The sequence below is a fragment of the Microtus ochrogaster genome, unplaced genomic scaffold (genome assembly GCF_000317375.1).
Source record: "Microtus ochrogaster isolate Prairie Vole_2 unplaced genomic scaffold, MicOch1.0 UNK18, whole genome shotgun sequence".
Lineage (NCBI taxonomy): Eukaryota > Metazoa > Chordata > Mammalia > Rodentia > Cricetidae > Microtus > Microtus ochrogaster.
In genome coordinates, this window is record NW_004949116.1 from 1121417 (window position 1) to 1134242 (window position 12826).

General features: G+C 51.4%; 1 protein-coding gene across 5 annotated transcripts in view; it reads right to left on the reverse strand.

The window, feature by feature from the left end:
• Prkag2 (protein kinase AMP-activated non-catalytic subunit gamma 2) overlaps positions 1-11588 on the reverse strand; it is a 269363-nt gene extending 257775 nt beyond the window's left edge. For 2 of the 5 annotated variants that reach the window (XM_013353885.2, XM_013353884.2), the window contains exon 1: positions 10751-11587. In XM_013353885.2, the coding sequence (XP_013209339.1) occupies positions 10751-10864 (114 nt within the window). In that variant the 5' untranslated portion in view covers positions 10865-11587. Of the gene's footprint in view, positions 1-10750 lie in introns of all 5 variants that reach the window. The other 3 variants (XM_005367439.3, XM_005367438.3, XM_026789370.1) reach the window with 3 other exon arrangements.
• Positions 11589-12826: the final 1238 nt, after the last annotated feature.

Sequence of the window (12826 nt, forward strand, 5' to 3'; positions counted from 1 at the left end):
AAGGAGTGTATATGTGTGGGTATAGGAGCGAATGTGTGTGTGTGTATAGGAGCATATGTGTATGTGTGTGTATAGGAGCATTGTGTGTATGTGTGTAAAGGAGCATGTGTGTGTGTAAGGAACATATATGTGTGTGTGTATAGGAGTGTGTGTGTACAGGAGCATGTATGTGTACATGGAGAGGGTCAGAGGTCAAGTCCTAGTGTCTTCTCAGCTGGCTCTACCTCTCACTGAACTTGGAGTTCACTGATTCAGCTAGGTTGGCTGGCCCGCAAGCCCCAGGTATCCACCTGCCCCTGCTTCCTCAAGTACATGTGAATGTCACCACACCTAGTTTGTATGCTTGTTTTACATAGGTTTGGGGAATTTGAGCTCTTGCTGCCAGCACTTTACCAACGGAGCCATTTCCCTGGACCTTCCCTTTCACTAAGTGGTTTTCATAAGATTACTGAATAATGGTTTCACTCAGATGTTGAGAAATGAGTTCCTAAAGATAGCTAAACACTGATTCTCAAAATCATCTTGGTTTTGTTCATTATACTTTTCAGCTGGTCTGGACATTTCCTCTTCTCTCTAATAACATGGGCATCTGGGGTTGCGATGTTAGGAGTCACTTCCTCTGGGCTGACCTGGGAATCCATACTTGTCATCTTTAAAGGGGCTCAGGGGCTCATTAAGGAGACTGACAGACACATTGGAGTAAGGTAATTAGGCTCAGAAAAGGGAGCTGCTAGCGCTCAGTTAATGCCTTGCCCCAGCTTTTCTCCTCTTCTTGGGGACCATGACCACAAAAGCTCAGCCTTCTCTCCTCTACCTGGAGGCAGCTCCAAAGGGCATCCCACTTCCAGAACGTCCCTGGGGCTGGCTAGGATGTTTGTGGTAATGCTACACAGCCTGCTTGTCCGTCTGATTCAGCTTGTTCTCCTCTCCCACTGCAGGCCCAAAGCCAAGGTTCAGAATCAAGGGTCAAGAAAAACCTCAAGGAAGGGAACCCAGTCACTGGAGGCATGTGTCAGCACTGAATAGGAACAGAGACAACAGTGCCATTGTGACCTCACCAGCACAGTGACCTTGTTCCTTTCCTGTGCACTGGTATTGGTAAGACCACAGAACACAGAGGGCGGTCCGAAACATTTCAGGCCAGCCTGCAGCCTGGGTCTGTGTTCACCTCTGTCCCAGCTGCTGCTTTGAGCTTGCACGAAGCAGAACTATTTTGTTGGCATTGTTTGAGGATATCTTCTAGCCTCTAACCAAGAGGCAGGGGATATGGGCCAAGCAGCTGGGCCTCACCAGTAGCCTTGAGAAATGTTCCTCTCTTCTCAACCTGATTAAAATAGAAGACCCGAGTCTGAGCCCCTGGTTTACCACTAGTTTGCTATGGAATCGTGGTGGGTCATAACATAGGCAGGGTGGTCCAGGTTGAAACTTCTGTTCTCTCTGGGTTTCCAGGAAGTACCACAAGCTCTTTGGGCCACTTCTCCTGGCTGGTACTCAGCAATCCAATGGAAGGTCACCTGGGCAAGTTCTGCCCTTAGACTGTTTGCTGCTACTATCCAGTGTTTCTCTGTCTGACAGCTGAAAATATTTTATTACTTGTGCCCTAAGGCCATTTCAGAAATCTCAAACTACATTTAACAAGCAAGAGTGGCGTGGACACAAACAACCTCTCTATCCTAATCCTGGCTTCTCACCAGGGCCAAAATACCACCTCGGACACTCACTCATCTTAGCTGATAGAAACAGGATGCTATCAAATGCCTACCCATGGGAGAACCAGCTCCCCCGGCACCTCTCCAGTCCCATCATGTGTGGACTCTTGAATACCACCTGGACCCAGGGAAAGCACGGGCAGCTGGAGAACCAGTCTGAATTTTCCTGCTTCTTAGACCCCGTGGTACCCACAGAACATGGTCCTCCGTGGAACAGCATAGTACAGAATACATACGAACACAGGGATGGGCAGAGCCTTAGGTCCAGGGCCTCCAGGAGTAACCTTAGAGTTGAACTCACTTGTCTCATGCCTGTGTCACAGGTGGTCCATCCATCCCTGCCTGGTGATGTGGACAACTGCAGGAGAGAGGTAAAGTGGTACTCTACCTAGCTCCCTATCCTCTATCCCTGCTCGGACCTGGTCCCTATTGATAGAAACAGGTTCTAACTACTAGAGAGGGGCGGGAGAGCATCCCATTGATGAAGGCAGACACTTGGTCCTGGAGTCTTCTTCATCTGGCAAGTGGGCAGCCCAGGGCAGCTGGTCTCTTATCTTCCACACTGGGTGCTCTTGCTAGGGTGCCCTGTGCTGTGTGGATATCTTTCTTTGTCTATTTTCTTTCATTGGCCCGCTCTCAAAGAAAACCTAGAATAGGGTGTTGCTATTGCTAGTCTCCAGTGAGAGCTATAAACTGTCACAGATGAAACACAAGACCAACCCAAGACAGCCTAGAAAGATGTGAAAACACCTTCTGCTTGCCGTTGCCTCTTCCTCAGCCCATACTTCATTTAGGTAACTTTAAAATCAGGTAACTGGAAAACTTTCTGAAAAATAAGTGGGCTCTGAGGTGATGTCTCCTGGCAGTTTTCTCTCCCATTTCCCCTATTTTTCCTCTGACCCACTCAGCTCTCGACCAGGACATCCAGTTTCTGGCACCTTTTGCTTTTGTAGGGACTCCAGACACTCGGAAGACCTGAGGGAGGAGTCTTGGCCTCCCAACTCCAGGACTCCTGGCTTCCTCCATTCCTGGGTTTACATCTTTTGACTTTGACTTTAACATGACGAGCAAACTCGACCACCCGGGAAACAGCATCTTCCCATTTCTTCCTTAGGCATCCCACCAATCTCAGCAACCCCGAGCTTGTCAGCATCAAGTCGAAACACAGCCCCTGGGCTGATAAGGAAGCGCTGAGCATCGGGTAAGAAGGGGCCTTCATTTGCTTGGTCGGCCAGCTGTGACCTCACTTGGAGATTAGCAGTGGAGCCACATGAGAAGGGAATCACGTCCCTCGGACTCAACCACAGGGAACTCTCAGGGGAGTCCCGCCATCCGCGGAGTGCATATGTAGCCAGAGCAGAGGATATGGTTAACATTAGCTGGGGGTGCAAGCCCACTGCCCCCCAAAAGTGGGGAAGCGCCTCCTGTTGGACTCTGCTTATTCACTCAAACTGTACTCAACTCTTCCACTACCTACTTTGAAAATAACTAAATCTCCATCCCTTACTTCCTGTTGACAGGAAGTTTTCTCTGCCAACTCATGGCTTGCCACAGGCCAGTGGGATAGCGCCTGAGCCGCAAGGTTCCTGCCAGGGCCCTGGTGTTTTGGTGTTTTCTAGCTGGGCAGAGAGATTGCTGATGAATGTCCAACAGGGACCAATTGGCTCTTGGTAGCCCAGGATTCCCAGCTGCTCTTCTGTGAGGCAGAGGTCCATCCTCACCATGGGAAGCTGTTAGGCAGTGAAGCCCTGTGGGCGGGCAGTCTTAAAGTGACCTCCTGTAATTTCAGGAGGGCAAAGAGGAAGGATGACACAGGGCCAGAGCAGAACTTTTAGGAAGAGGGAAATGACCTGATGGATACGTGTAGGCAGAGAACATGTCTGCTGCCAGGGAGGGTGACTGAAGATCCTTTCAAGTCTGTATCCTAGGTCCTCTGCTAGGTGGGAGATCCAGAAACGGCAGCTCAATGAGCTACACATCTACCGGCCCTAGGAACAGAGAACCCACGGGACCTGGTTTGAAATAAGAGCTAAGCTCAGACGATGTTGCCGGGGTAGGCCCTCATCCTACCAGGCTGACACTCTTTAAAGAGGAAGAACGTGAGCACCGCCACCCAGAGGGGAAAGGCCAGATGAAGATGGAGACAACGTTGGCGTGATACCACCACAAGCCGAGATGTGTGGCTACTAGGCAATACAAGCAAGGGGGATCCTCCTCTGGAGACAGAGAATATGGTCCCTCTAACACCTTGACACTGGACTTTTGGCCTCTCGCTCCGAGAGGCAGGTTCCTGTGGTCGCCTGTCTCCTGGTTTGCAGTGTATCATTGTAACAGACACAGAGACCTAATCCGACAGGGTCCCTGCCGGAGAGGCATGATAAAATCTTACCCCTCTGTTCCAAAAGAGACATGTGAGCAGCCATGGGGGAGCTGTGGGCAGCAAGTGGGGTGTACCCTAGCCTGGCCATGAGGGGTCCTCCCTCCTGTTTTCTGCTGCTTTCCTACATTGCTCCCTCCTCCATGATGGGAATCTTAGTATGGCGGGACGGAGAGGAAGCTGAGCACGTGACGAAGGCTGTGGGGGCCGCTCTGGGGCCACCTTTGTTTTTCTAGAGCACCGCTTCTTGGCCCTGCCATGTACCCTCTGAGCCTCACATCCTGGGGCTGGGGACAGAAAACCATCAGGGGAACGAGAGGTATCTCTGCTCCTCCCAGTTTCCACTCTGCCATGCTTTCCTAAGTCCCGCTGTGGGTATACATGCTAGCCATTCTGTACTCAAGATCACTGGACACTAGCAAACACCAGTCTAGGAAGAGCCTGGCTTGCTATTCTGTTGGTAACCTGGAAACTGCACCTTGCTTTATTTATGTCCAACCTACTATGTAGCAGGCACAGTGCAAGACCTGGGGACTTCACTGGCACCAAGATGTCCATGGCCCCTACCTCCCTACAAGGGTTACTGTAGGCACCTGCCACTCAATAGATAATACCACAGCTTTCTGCTTTCAAATATGGCAAACTGTGGAGACTTAAAGCAGTAGACTATGAATCTATCGCTCGTGGGTCTCTCCTTCTGCTGGAAAGTTTCACAGTCTATGCTAATCTCTGGGGTCAGTGGGTATCTCAGCTGGGGCGGGGCCCACAACAGCCCTGCTCATGTGCCCAGCTGCCTCCACAAAGGCCAGCTAACGGAGGACAACGTGGTTTGTGTCTAGCAGGCAGTTCAGGTGGCCTCATATCCAGAGCTTTCTCCAGTCTGTTGGTTACAACAGGACACAGGATATGGAGCCATAGACTCTGCCTCCAGACAGGAGGGCCACAGGTCACAGTGTGAGGAACTTGAGTCAGTTAATAAATCAGTAACTAAATCTCTAGATCTAACTAATGTTGTTAAATAATTAATACACACAACTCTATTATATACTGCTTAAGTAATATATACCATAATAATAATAAAAATTTTAGTGAATATGTACTATGATATCTATCTATCTATCTATCTATCTATCTATCTATCTATCTATCTATACACATGCATTACAAACAAGGTAGAATTGAAGTCTCTTCTTGACTCCAGTGCCCCAACTGTATGGGCTGTGCCCAGCTGACATTCAGTTGGCATGCTGTGCCCACATTGAAGAAGCCCACTCACTGGCCAGACCTTTCACACGAAATCACTGACACATAGCATTTAGACTTTGTTAGTACACCTGGAACCACAAGTCCTGGGGCTCCGCACTGAGCTGCTGAAGCTTCTGACGTCTGGGTCCTCCAAGAGTTTATGCTCACAAATACCCAAAGATATACCAAGCCACTGGCTATTCCAGCTGCTGCCTGAGCTTTATTTGGAAGTCAGAAATATCCTGCCATTGTCAAGCAATCAGTAGTGATGGATAGTTCTTCTCAATGACGGATGGAACAGTGCAGATGACTTATGAAAGATGTATAGATGCCGTACAGATAGAAAGAGATAGATGGATAGATGATTGATGGATGGAGATGACAGATAAGACAGGTATACAGATGATACATGGATACTTGAATATAAACAGACATGGACAGATAGATGATGGATGGATAAAGGTGATAATGTGAATATTTGGACAGAGTAGATAGATGATGGATGTATGGACAGAGAGATGATGGATGGATGGATGAATAGGTTGATGGTGAATAGATGGACAAATATTACATGGAGTTCAGATAGATTAGATAGATTACAGATAGGTAATTGTCTTGGGTTTTTTTTTTCTCTGTGTTTCTGATGAAACACAATGACCTCAAGCAAGTCGGGGAGGAAAGGATGAATCTGACTTGCACTTCCATATCACTGTTCGTCATCAAAGGCAGTCATGACAGGAACTCAGACAGGGCAGGAACCTGGAAGCTGATGCAGAGGCCATGGAAGGGTGCTGCTCACTGGCTTGCTCCACATAGCTTGTTCAGCCTGCTTTCTTATAGAGCCCAGGACCACCAGCCCAGGGATGGCACCACCCACAACTGGCTGGACCCTCCCTCACTGCTCACTAATTTTAAAAATGCCTCACAGCTGGATCCTATGGAGGCATTTTCTCAACTGAGGACCCTTCCTCTCTGATGACTCTAGCTTATATCAAGTTGACATAAAACCAGCCAGTTCAGTGATGGATGGTCAACAGATGGAAGGATGGACAGATGGAAACACAGATGACACAGAACCAATGGCATGAGAGCAGAAGAAACGGAGGCTGGAATCCAACTGTTTTTAAACACAGAAGGTGTCAGAATCCCATCAAGAATTTAATGAATGACAAAGTCATGGGTCTAGTCTCAGAAATTCCAATTCAGTAGGTTCAGACTGACACATAGGAGTTGATTTTTTTTTTTTGGATTTTTTGTTTTGTTTTGTTTTTCAAGACAGGGTTTCTCTGTGTTGTTTTGGAGCCTGCCCTAAAACTAGCTCTTGTAGACCAGGCTGGCTTCGAACTCACAGAGATCCTCCTGCCTCTGCCTCCCAAGTGCTGGGATTAAAGGTGTGTGTCACTACCGCCAGGCAGAGTTGATATTTTTAAGAGCATATTAGACTGTGCCATTATAATCAAGCTGGTTCAAGAACCACACTTTGATAAGCCCCACCCCAAACCCTTGCGAGCACAAACTGTCTCAGTCAAGGTCAAAGCTGAATGTCTTCCCCAGACTCCAGCTCAGGCTGTTTCAGTGGTGAGAGGGGCAGAAAACACAATGTCACCCGCTCCTCCAACCCCAGGGACAGAGCACTCTCCTATTCCCATGCTCTCCAGGGACTGTGGTCACAGGTCCACCACTAGCACAGAGGGCACTGTGGCCTCAGGCAGGGTGAGACTCTAGCCACACAGCAGGTGGCAGTGTCTTGAGCTCACTGGAGCCCAGTTGTGCCACCACAACCTTCTGACTGGCCAGATGCTCTTGGCTCTGTTTTCAGTCTGTCTCCAGTGACAGTGAAGGACTTCAGGAGCTCCTCTCCCAAGAGGGCTGGGAACATGTGTATTCTGTAACTAATGCCTGCTAGGTGAAGAGCCTAAGCTCTCTGGGAGCTCCACTGTCACACAAGGTCCTGCCTCTCTCACGCCTTCCTTCCCATCTTCCTGGGGGCATCTTCCAACCACCTTCTCCCGTCAAAGGGCTCTCAGTCCCTGACCCCTGGAAGTCTGCCAAAGCACTTCATCTTGCTGGTGTGTCTGGTTACTTCCCATGAATTCTGTTCCTCGCATTTTAATGATTTCTCAGTTGAGGCCCCTGAGAAAAGCTCCCAGACAAGACCTTAGGTTTTGATGGATAGTTTTAAGTTAAATAGCAGTAACAAAGGAGTAAGGAAGAAGTTTCAGGAAGCCAGACAGGCCATGAGGATAAGCTAACAAGTGGACTCCCTAGGGGGAAATGTTAGCATCCTGCTGGGTTCTCCTGGAATGGTCTGTGCAGCCACACCAGAACTGTCTACGCAATGCCATCCTGCTTGGTGAAAATCTGTCTTTTGGGCACTGTGGTGGTTCAGATGAGAATCCCCAGGACCCTATATTTGAAAGCTTGGTCCCCAGTTGGTGGAACTGCTCAGGACGCATTAAGAGGTGTGGCTTTGGGGAGGAGGTGTGTCACTGGGGGTGGACTTTGAGGTTTCAAAAGCCTCTGCCATTCCCTGTTAGTAACCCCCACCCCTGCCTCAGGCTTGTGGATCAGATACAAGCCCTCAGTTGCTGTTTCAGCACCAAAGTAACAAACACAGACACTATACCAGCACTTGAGGTCTCCACATTCAGCTGAACCAGCTGCCAAAGCTGGGAGGAATCTTTCAGACAGGGAGAAAGACGCATGCCCAATGCTGCCCACAAGGCTAGGGAGGACTTGGGGAAGGCTTGAGCATAGGGGCAGGATCTTTGCTGCAACTCTCCTGCCTTTGTGAGCAGTTCTTGAGTCTTGGCTGGCTTGGAATTAACTAAGAGGACCAGGTTGGCCTTGAACATACAGAAATCTCTCTACCTCTGATTCCAGAGTACTAGGATGAAAGGTGTCCGCCACTATGCCTGGCAGAGCCTGGCCTTCAAGCCAGGGTTGTCTGAGGAGATACAGGATACTCAATTAAATGGGGTCTGCATAGGAATAGACCAGTTTTAGTACAAGTATATTCCAAACATGGCATGGGGCATACTTAAGATTAGAGAAAAAAATGCTGTTGTTTGAAATTCATTTTTAATTGGGCCTCTTCTGCTTACTCTCTGGTGGCCTTCCTTCAAGGTCCTTCTTGATCTGGTCTCAGACCATTCCCTTCCCTAGGAGACACTGCATTCCACGGGATTTAGAAGCACCCTCTCCTTCTGCATCTGATGCGGTCTGGTGTGGTTGTCTCTCTCTCCCCCGCTCTCCACAAGCAACTGCTGTGCAGCTGACCTGTCATCTTATGTCCTGTGCTTAGCTGTTAAGCACATGTCTAAAGTCCCTAGTTCAGAGCCTCTCCTGGCATAGTAATCACTAGGTCACCATTAGTGGGGTAGATGAGAGGAACCTCTGGTCCCACCAGCAAACAAAAGCACTCTGAGGAGACAGAACTCTCCCTCCCTCAGACCTGGACCTGGTCCTAAGGGAAAACACCAGGCAGAGGTCACATTTGGTGAACAGCTGTGTGACAGTGCAGTGGATACCACTTTCAGTAAGGGCTGGGTTATGTCAGGAACATGCCAGAATGCCCCAGCTTAGACACTGGTTTTCAGCACTCACAGAGTGGCCTAGCAGTCCCTTAGCTGGTGCTGGATTTTGCCCTATACTGCCATACACATCACCCCACTGGCATGGCAAACACACATGAGTGGGGGATCCGTCTCTCCATTTGGCCTCAATTCAATGTGGCTTGCTCAATGAACGTTATTTACTCCCTCCTCCCCCATCCTCTCCTTGCCGTGCCCACTTTTATTATTTATTTTATTGAGACCGTTTGCTATGTAACCCAGGCAAGGCTTAAATTTACAACAATCCTCATGCCTCAGCCTCCTAAGCGCTGGGAGCTCTTTCTTGTACCCTGGCACACATGTAATAACCACACGAGTATACAGCACTTTACATTGTAAAGAGCTTTCCCGTTTATTATTTTATTTCAACCTCCCTACAAGGCCGGAAAACAGGCACCATTTTCTGGGACAAACGGGACAAGCTGAGTGGTTAGGGGGCCAGCAGACACGCTCACCACTGTTAAACAGATCTTAGCAGCAGTGTCTAACTTTCTAACAACAGTTTTAAATGTATTACGTGGGCAATGTACGTAGGAGTGTTTTTCTCAAATAAAACCCATATTCCTGTATGATCAGGTCACTGATGGACTTATGACTTGCCCAGATGCCCAACTTTAAACTGCTCCCCAAAGCACCCATTAGACATGTGGGGCTCCAAGCCCCAAGACTCCGTTCAGTATTGCGCTCCTCAACTGGAATTAAAAGGGGGTAGGAGGCATCTAAAAGGAAGGGTTTGGGGGGTCAATACAGTAGGAAAAGACTACTATTTCCTCTTCAAGGTGAAAATGAGTGGATGGTCCCTGCAAGCCAGCTCTGCCTATGCTGTGACAGGTATCAGTGATGATGCCATGAGGTAGTACTGGCAGGAGGTGGAGCTCACTTGCTGTCCCACACTGCCTAGCATGTGCGTTTGTAAAAACCTTTGCTTGGTTGGTCATCGCTTGGATATGGCCAGATACGGGTTCCCTTAGCGGGTGAAGTTACGGGCTGGGGTACACCTCCTGCGACCTGATCCCCACCTCCACCCCCATGGAGGTGAGAACAAGCGCCCTTGGGCTAACTTCTAGGGCAGGCCACACTGATGGATGCTGAGCACTGTGAACAAGCTACTCTGCATGCTGCTCCCTCTGGCTGTTTAGATCAATGTCGCCAAAGTCCAACCAAGGTGGCAGGCTGGTGATCTGGGCTGAAGTTAGCTACAGTTCTGTATAGATGAGAGCACCTCTAACCTCCAAATTCTACAGAGGCCCAAAATGCTCCTGGAGTCAAACCGAGAGAACCACAGCAAAGGGACCCGAGCCGCGACTTACATGAAACTTGGGGATATTGGCGCGGAGGAAGAGCCATTTGGGGGTGCATCCACACCGTGGCCCCCGCGATGTCCCCACCCACTACTCCTTTCCTCGGTCCCTGGCGGCCGCGCACAGCTCCACCCCTCGGAGCTCAGTCCATTCCGTCCTTTTTCAGCAAAACAACACAACTCACCACCCCCTCCCCAGCACCCGCACCGGCCGGATCCGGGGCTACGCCCAGTCCGCCAGTAGGCTATGCGCAACCGGGAGCGCGCTCCGCGTCCCCGCTTCCCAGCAGACACCCCTGACTCTGCCCCTGCCCGGGACAGTTCCGGAGCTCCACGCGAGTGCGGACCGAGATCCAACCACTGGCTCTGCGGCCCAGCTTGGGCTCTGCCCCTCCCCCTCCCCAGCCTCCCGAAGGGACAGGAGGGACAGGACGGCGCGCGGGGGGTGTCCCGTGTTAACCGCCTCGGCGCTGCGGGAGTCTGGAGCTCCGGGAACGGGACTCACCGGAATGTGCACTCGCAGTGATCGTCTCTTCAGGCTGGGGTTCTTCTTGCCGCTGCTCCCGCCAGGGCTGGAAACCTCTTTCTTCTTCTTGGTGTCCATGGCTGCGCTTCCCATAACTTTAGCCAGAAGTTAATTCCGGTGCCTTGTCCCCGGGGTTCGGTCCCCTCGCTACCTCCCAGGGCTGCTGCCGTTACACTAGAGCCACGCGCTCTTTATGACTGTCCTTCCACCCTGAAAACACCTCGTGGGGACTTCCGCGGGGAGGGCGGGTGGCGCAGGTAACACGCGGGGCGGCACCCGAGGGGCTGGCGGTCCGCGGGATGCTGGGTCGGAGCGACCTCTTCCTCCTACCGAAACGTCTAGTTCAGAGTGTAGGACCGCGCTGTTTTTGGTTACGCGGGGCAGAAGACTCGTGCTGGGTGACAAAGTTTTCCTTCCCAAGCAAAGCGAAGCAACATTTTCCACCTCTCGGCTCCTCCCACAGATTCCCAGAGGTAATTGGCCAGGCAGGTGCAATTAACAACAGCAGTTTGGGAAACAGCCTTCCAGTGCCTGTGCCTCGGTGGATTCGGTGGCCAGAGAGAGACGCTTAGAATAGGAATGCATAACCCTGGGCCGCACAATAAAGCAGCAGGGAGCCTAGGACCCGGAGGGCCTCCTCTCTAAGCGAGAGGGAGGGCAGAGGGGGAAGAGGAGGTGCAAAGGCGAAGGCTCGTCGCAATTGGGCTGGCGCGTGGCCGCAGGAATAAACTGTGGCGGCGGCTGGCTGGGTTCTGCGGGCCAAAGGGCGCGCCCCAGCCCCTAGGGGAGAATTGGGCAGGGCGCCCGCTCGGGGCGGCCTCTGAGCCGCGTCCCCGGGGACTCGGGGGGCTGTAGGGGCCGGACTTGGCACCGACTCAGACTCCGGGAGCGCAGGGCGGTGGAAGGCGGTGCGCGTTGAACAGGAAGTGCGCGGTGTGCGGCGCCACTGTCCCACTCCACGCCGCCCCCAAGTCAGTGTGCACTTGTCTGTCTCAGACAAGCAGGCTCCGGACTCGCCTGAAGCTGGTTTCTGATCCATCTGGTTTTGCGGTGTCTCTGGTTAGGTCCTATCCCCGGAAACACACACCCACACCCCGACCACGCCGCGATTGAAACCCGGGGTGTTAAGTGGCTCGGGTGATCCGCACTTGCTTCGCGGAACACCGCCGCCCTGCGGCGTGGGGACCTGCGTCTCGATCCAGAGAGGCCTGTGGCGGGGTGAGTGCGGGCTTTTCTCCACCACAGGGTTCTTTTCATTTTCACCAAGGGTAGCGCAGCTGATCCTGGGCGAAAGTGCGCGCGTCCCTGTAAACGCTGAAGTCCTGAGACCACGGGAGGAAATGGGTGCGTTGGAGCCTGAAAACCAGGGCGAACATGCCACGTGCTCCGGGACCTTCAGAGTCACTGGCTGCAGATCCGGCACTGCGGGCTGCTCAGGACTCGGTGTCCCTCCCAGGCAGAGAGACCTTGGCTTCAGGAGTGATAGCTCTCTGAAGCTGACATCAGCCCATCTTCTCCCTGCAATCAGATGCTAAGCAGAGAATGAACGTGATAGGGGTCACTTTGACAACACACCATGGGGACAGTTGAGGTGGCCTTTGCCGCTCTCCCTGGTCTCTCAGAGGAGGTGATGTGGTTAGAACGCTTTAGAAACCATTATTTAGGAAAGGACCTGTCTGTTCCATGAGAGACAACCTAGGTTCAGCTATCTCCTGAGTTTCCGCGTTTCCAGCCTACTTCCTGCAAATTAGGTAAAACCCTACACTTGGGGGAGGGGGGTCCCTGGCTCACCAGTAGGTTTGTATACATCCCTCCATGCTTTCAAGCCTGCCCAGTGTCCCTAAGCAGTGACTGGAGGACACTAGGAAAGAACCTGTTTAGGATCAACACACAAGTATTTGTCTTTTGTTCCCACAGGGGTGGGGGTGGGTTGGGGTGTAGGTTTTCTGCCAGGCTCCTTGCTGAAGGACTTTGAGAGACTCCAAGAGACATTCTACTGAACGTTCAAATTGCTTCTTAGAAGCAGAAGTGAGTTCCAGGACAGCCAGGACTGTC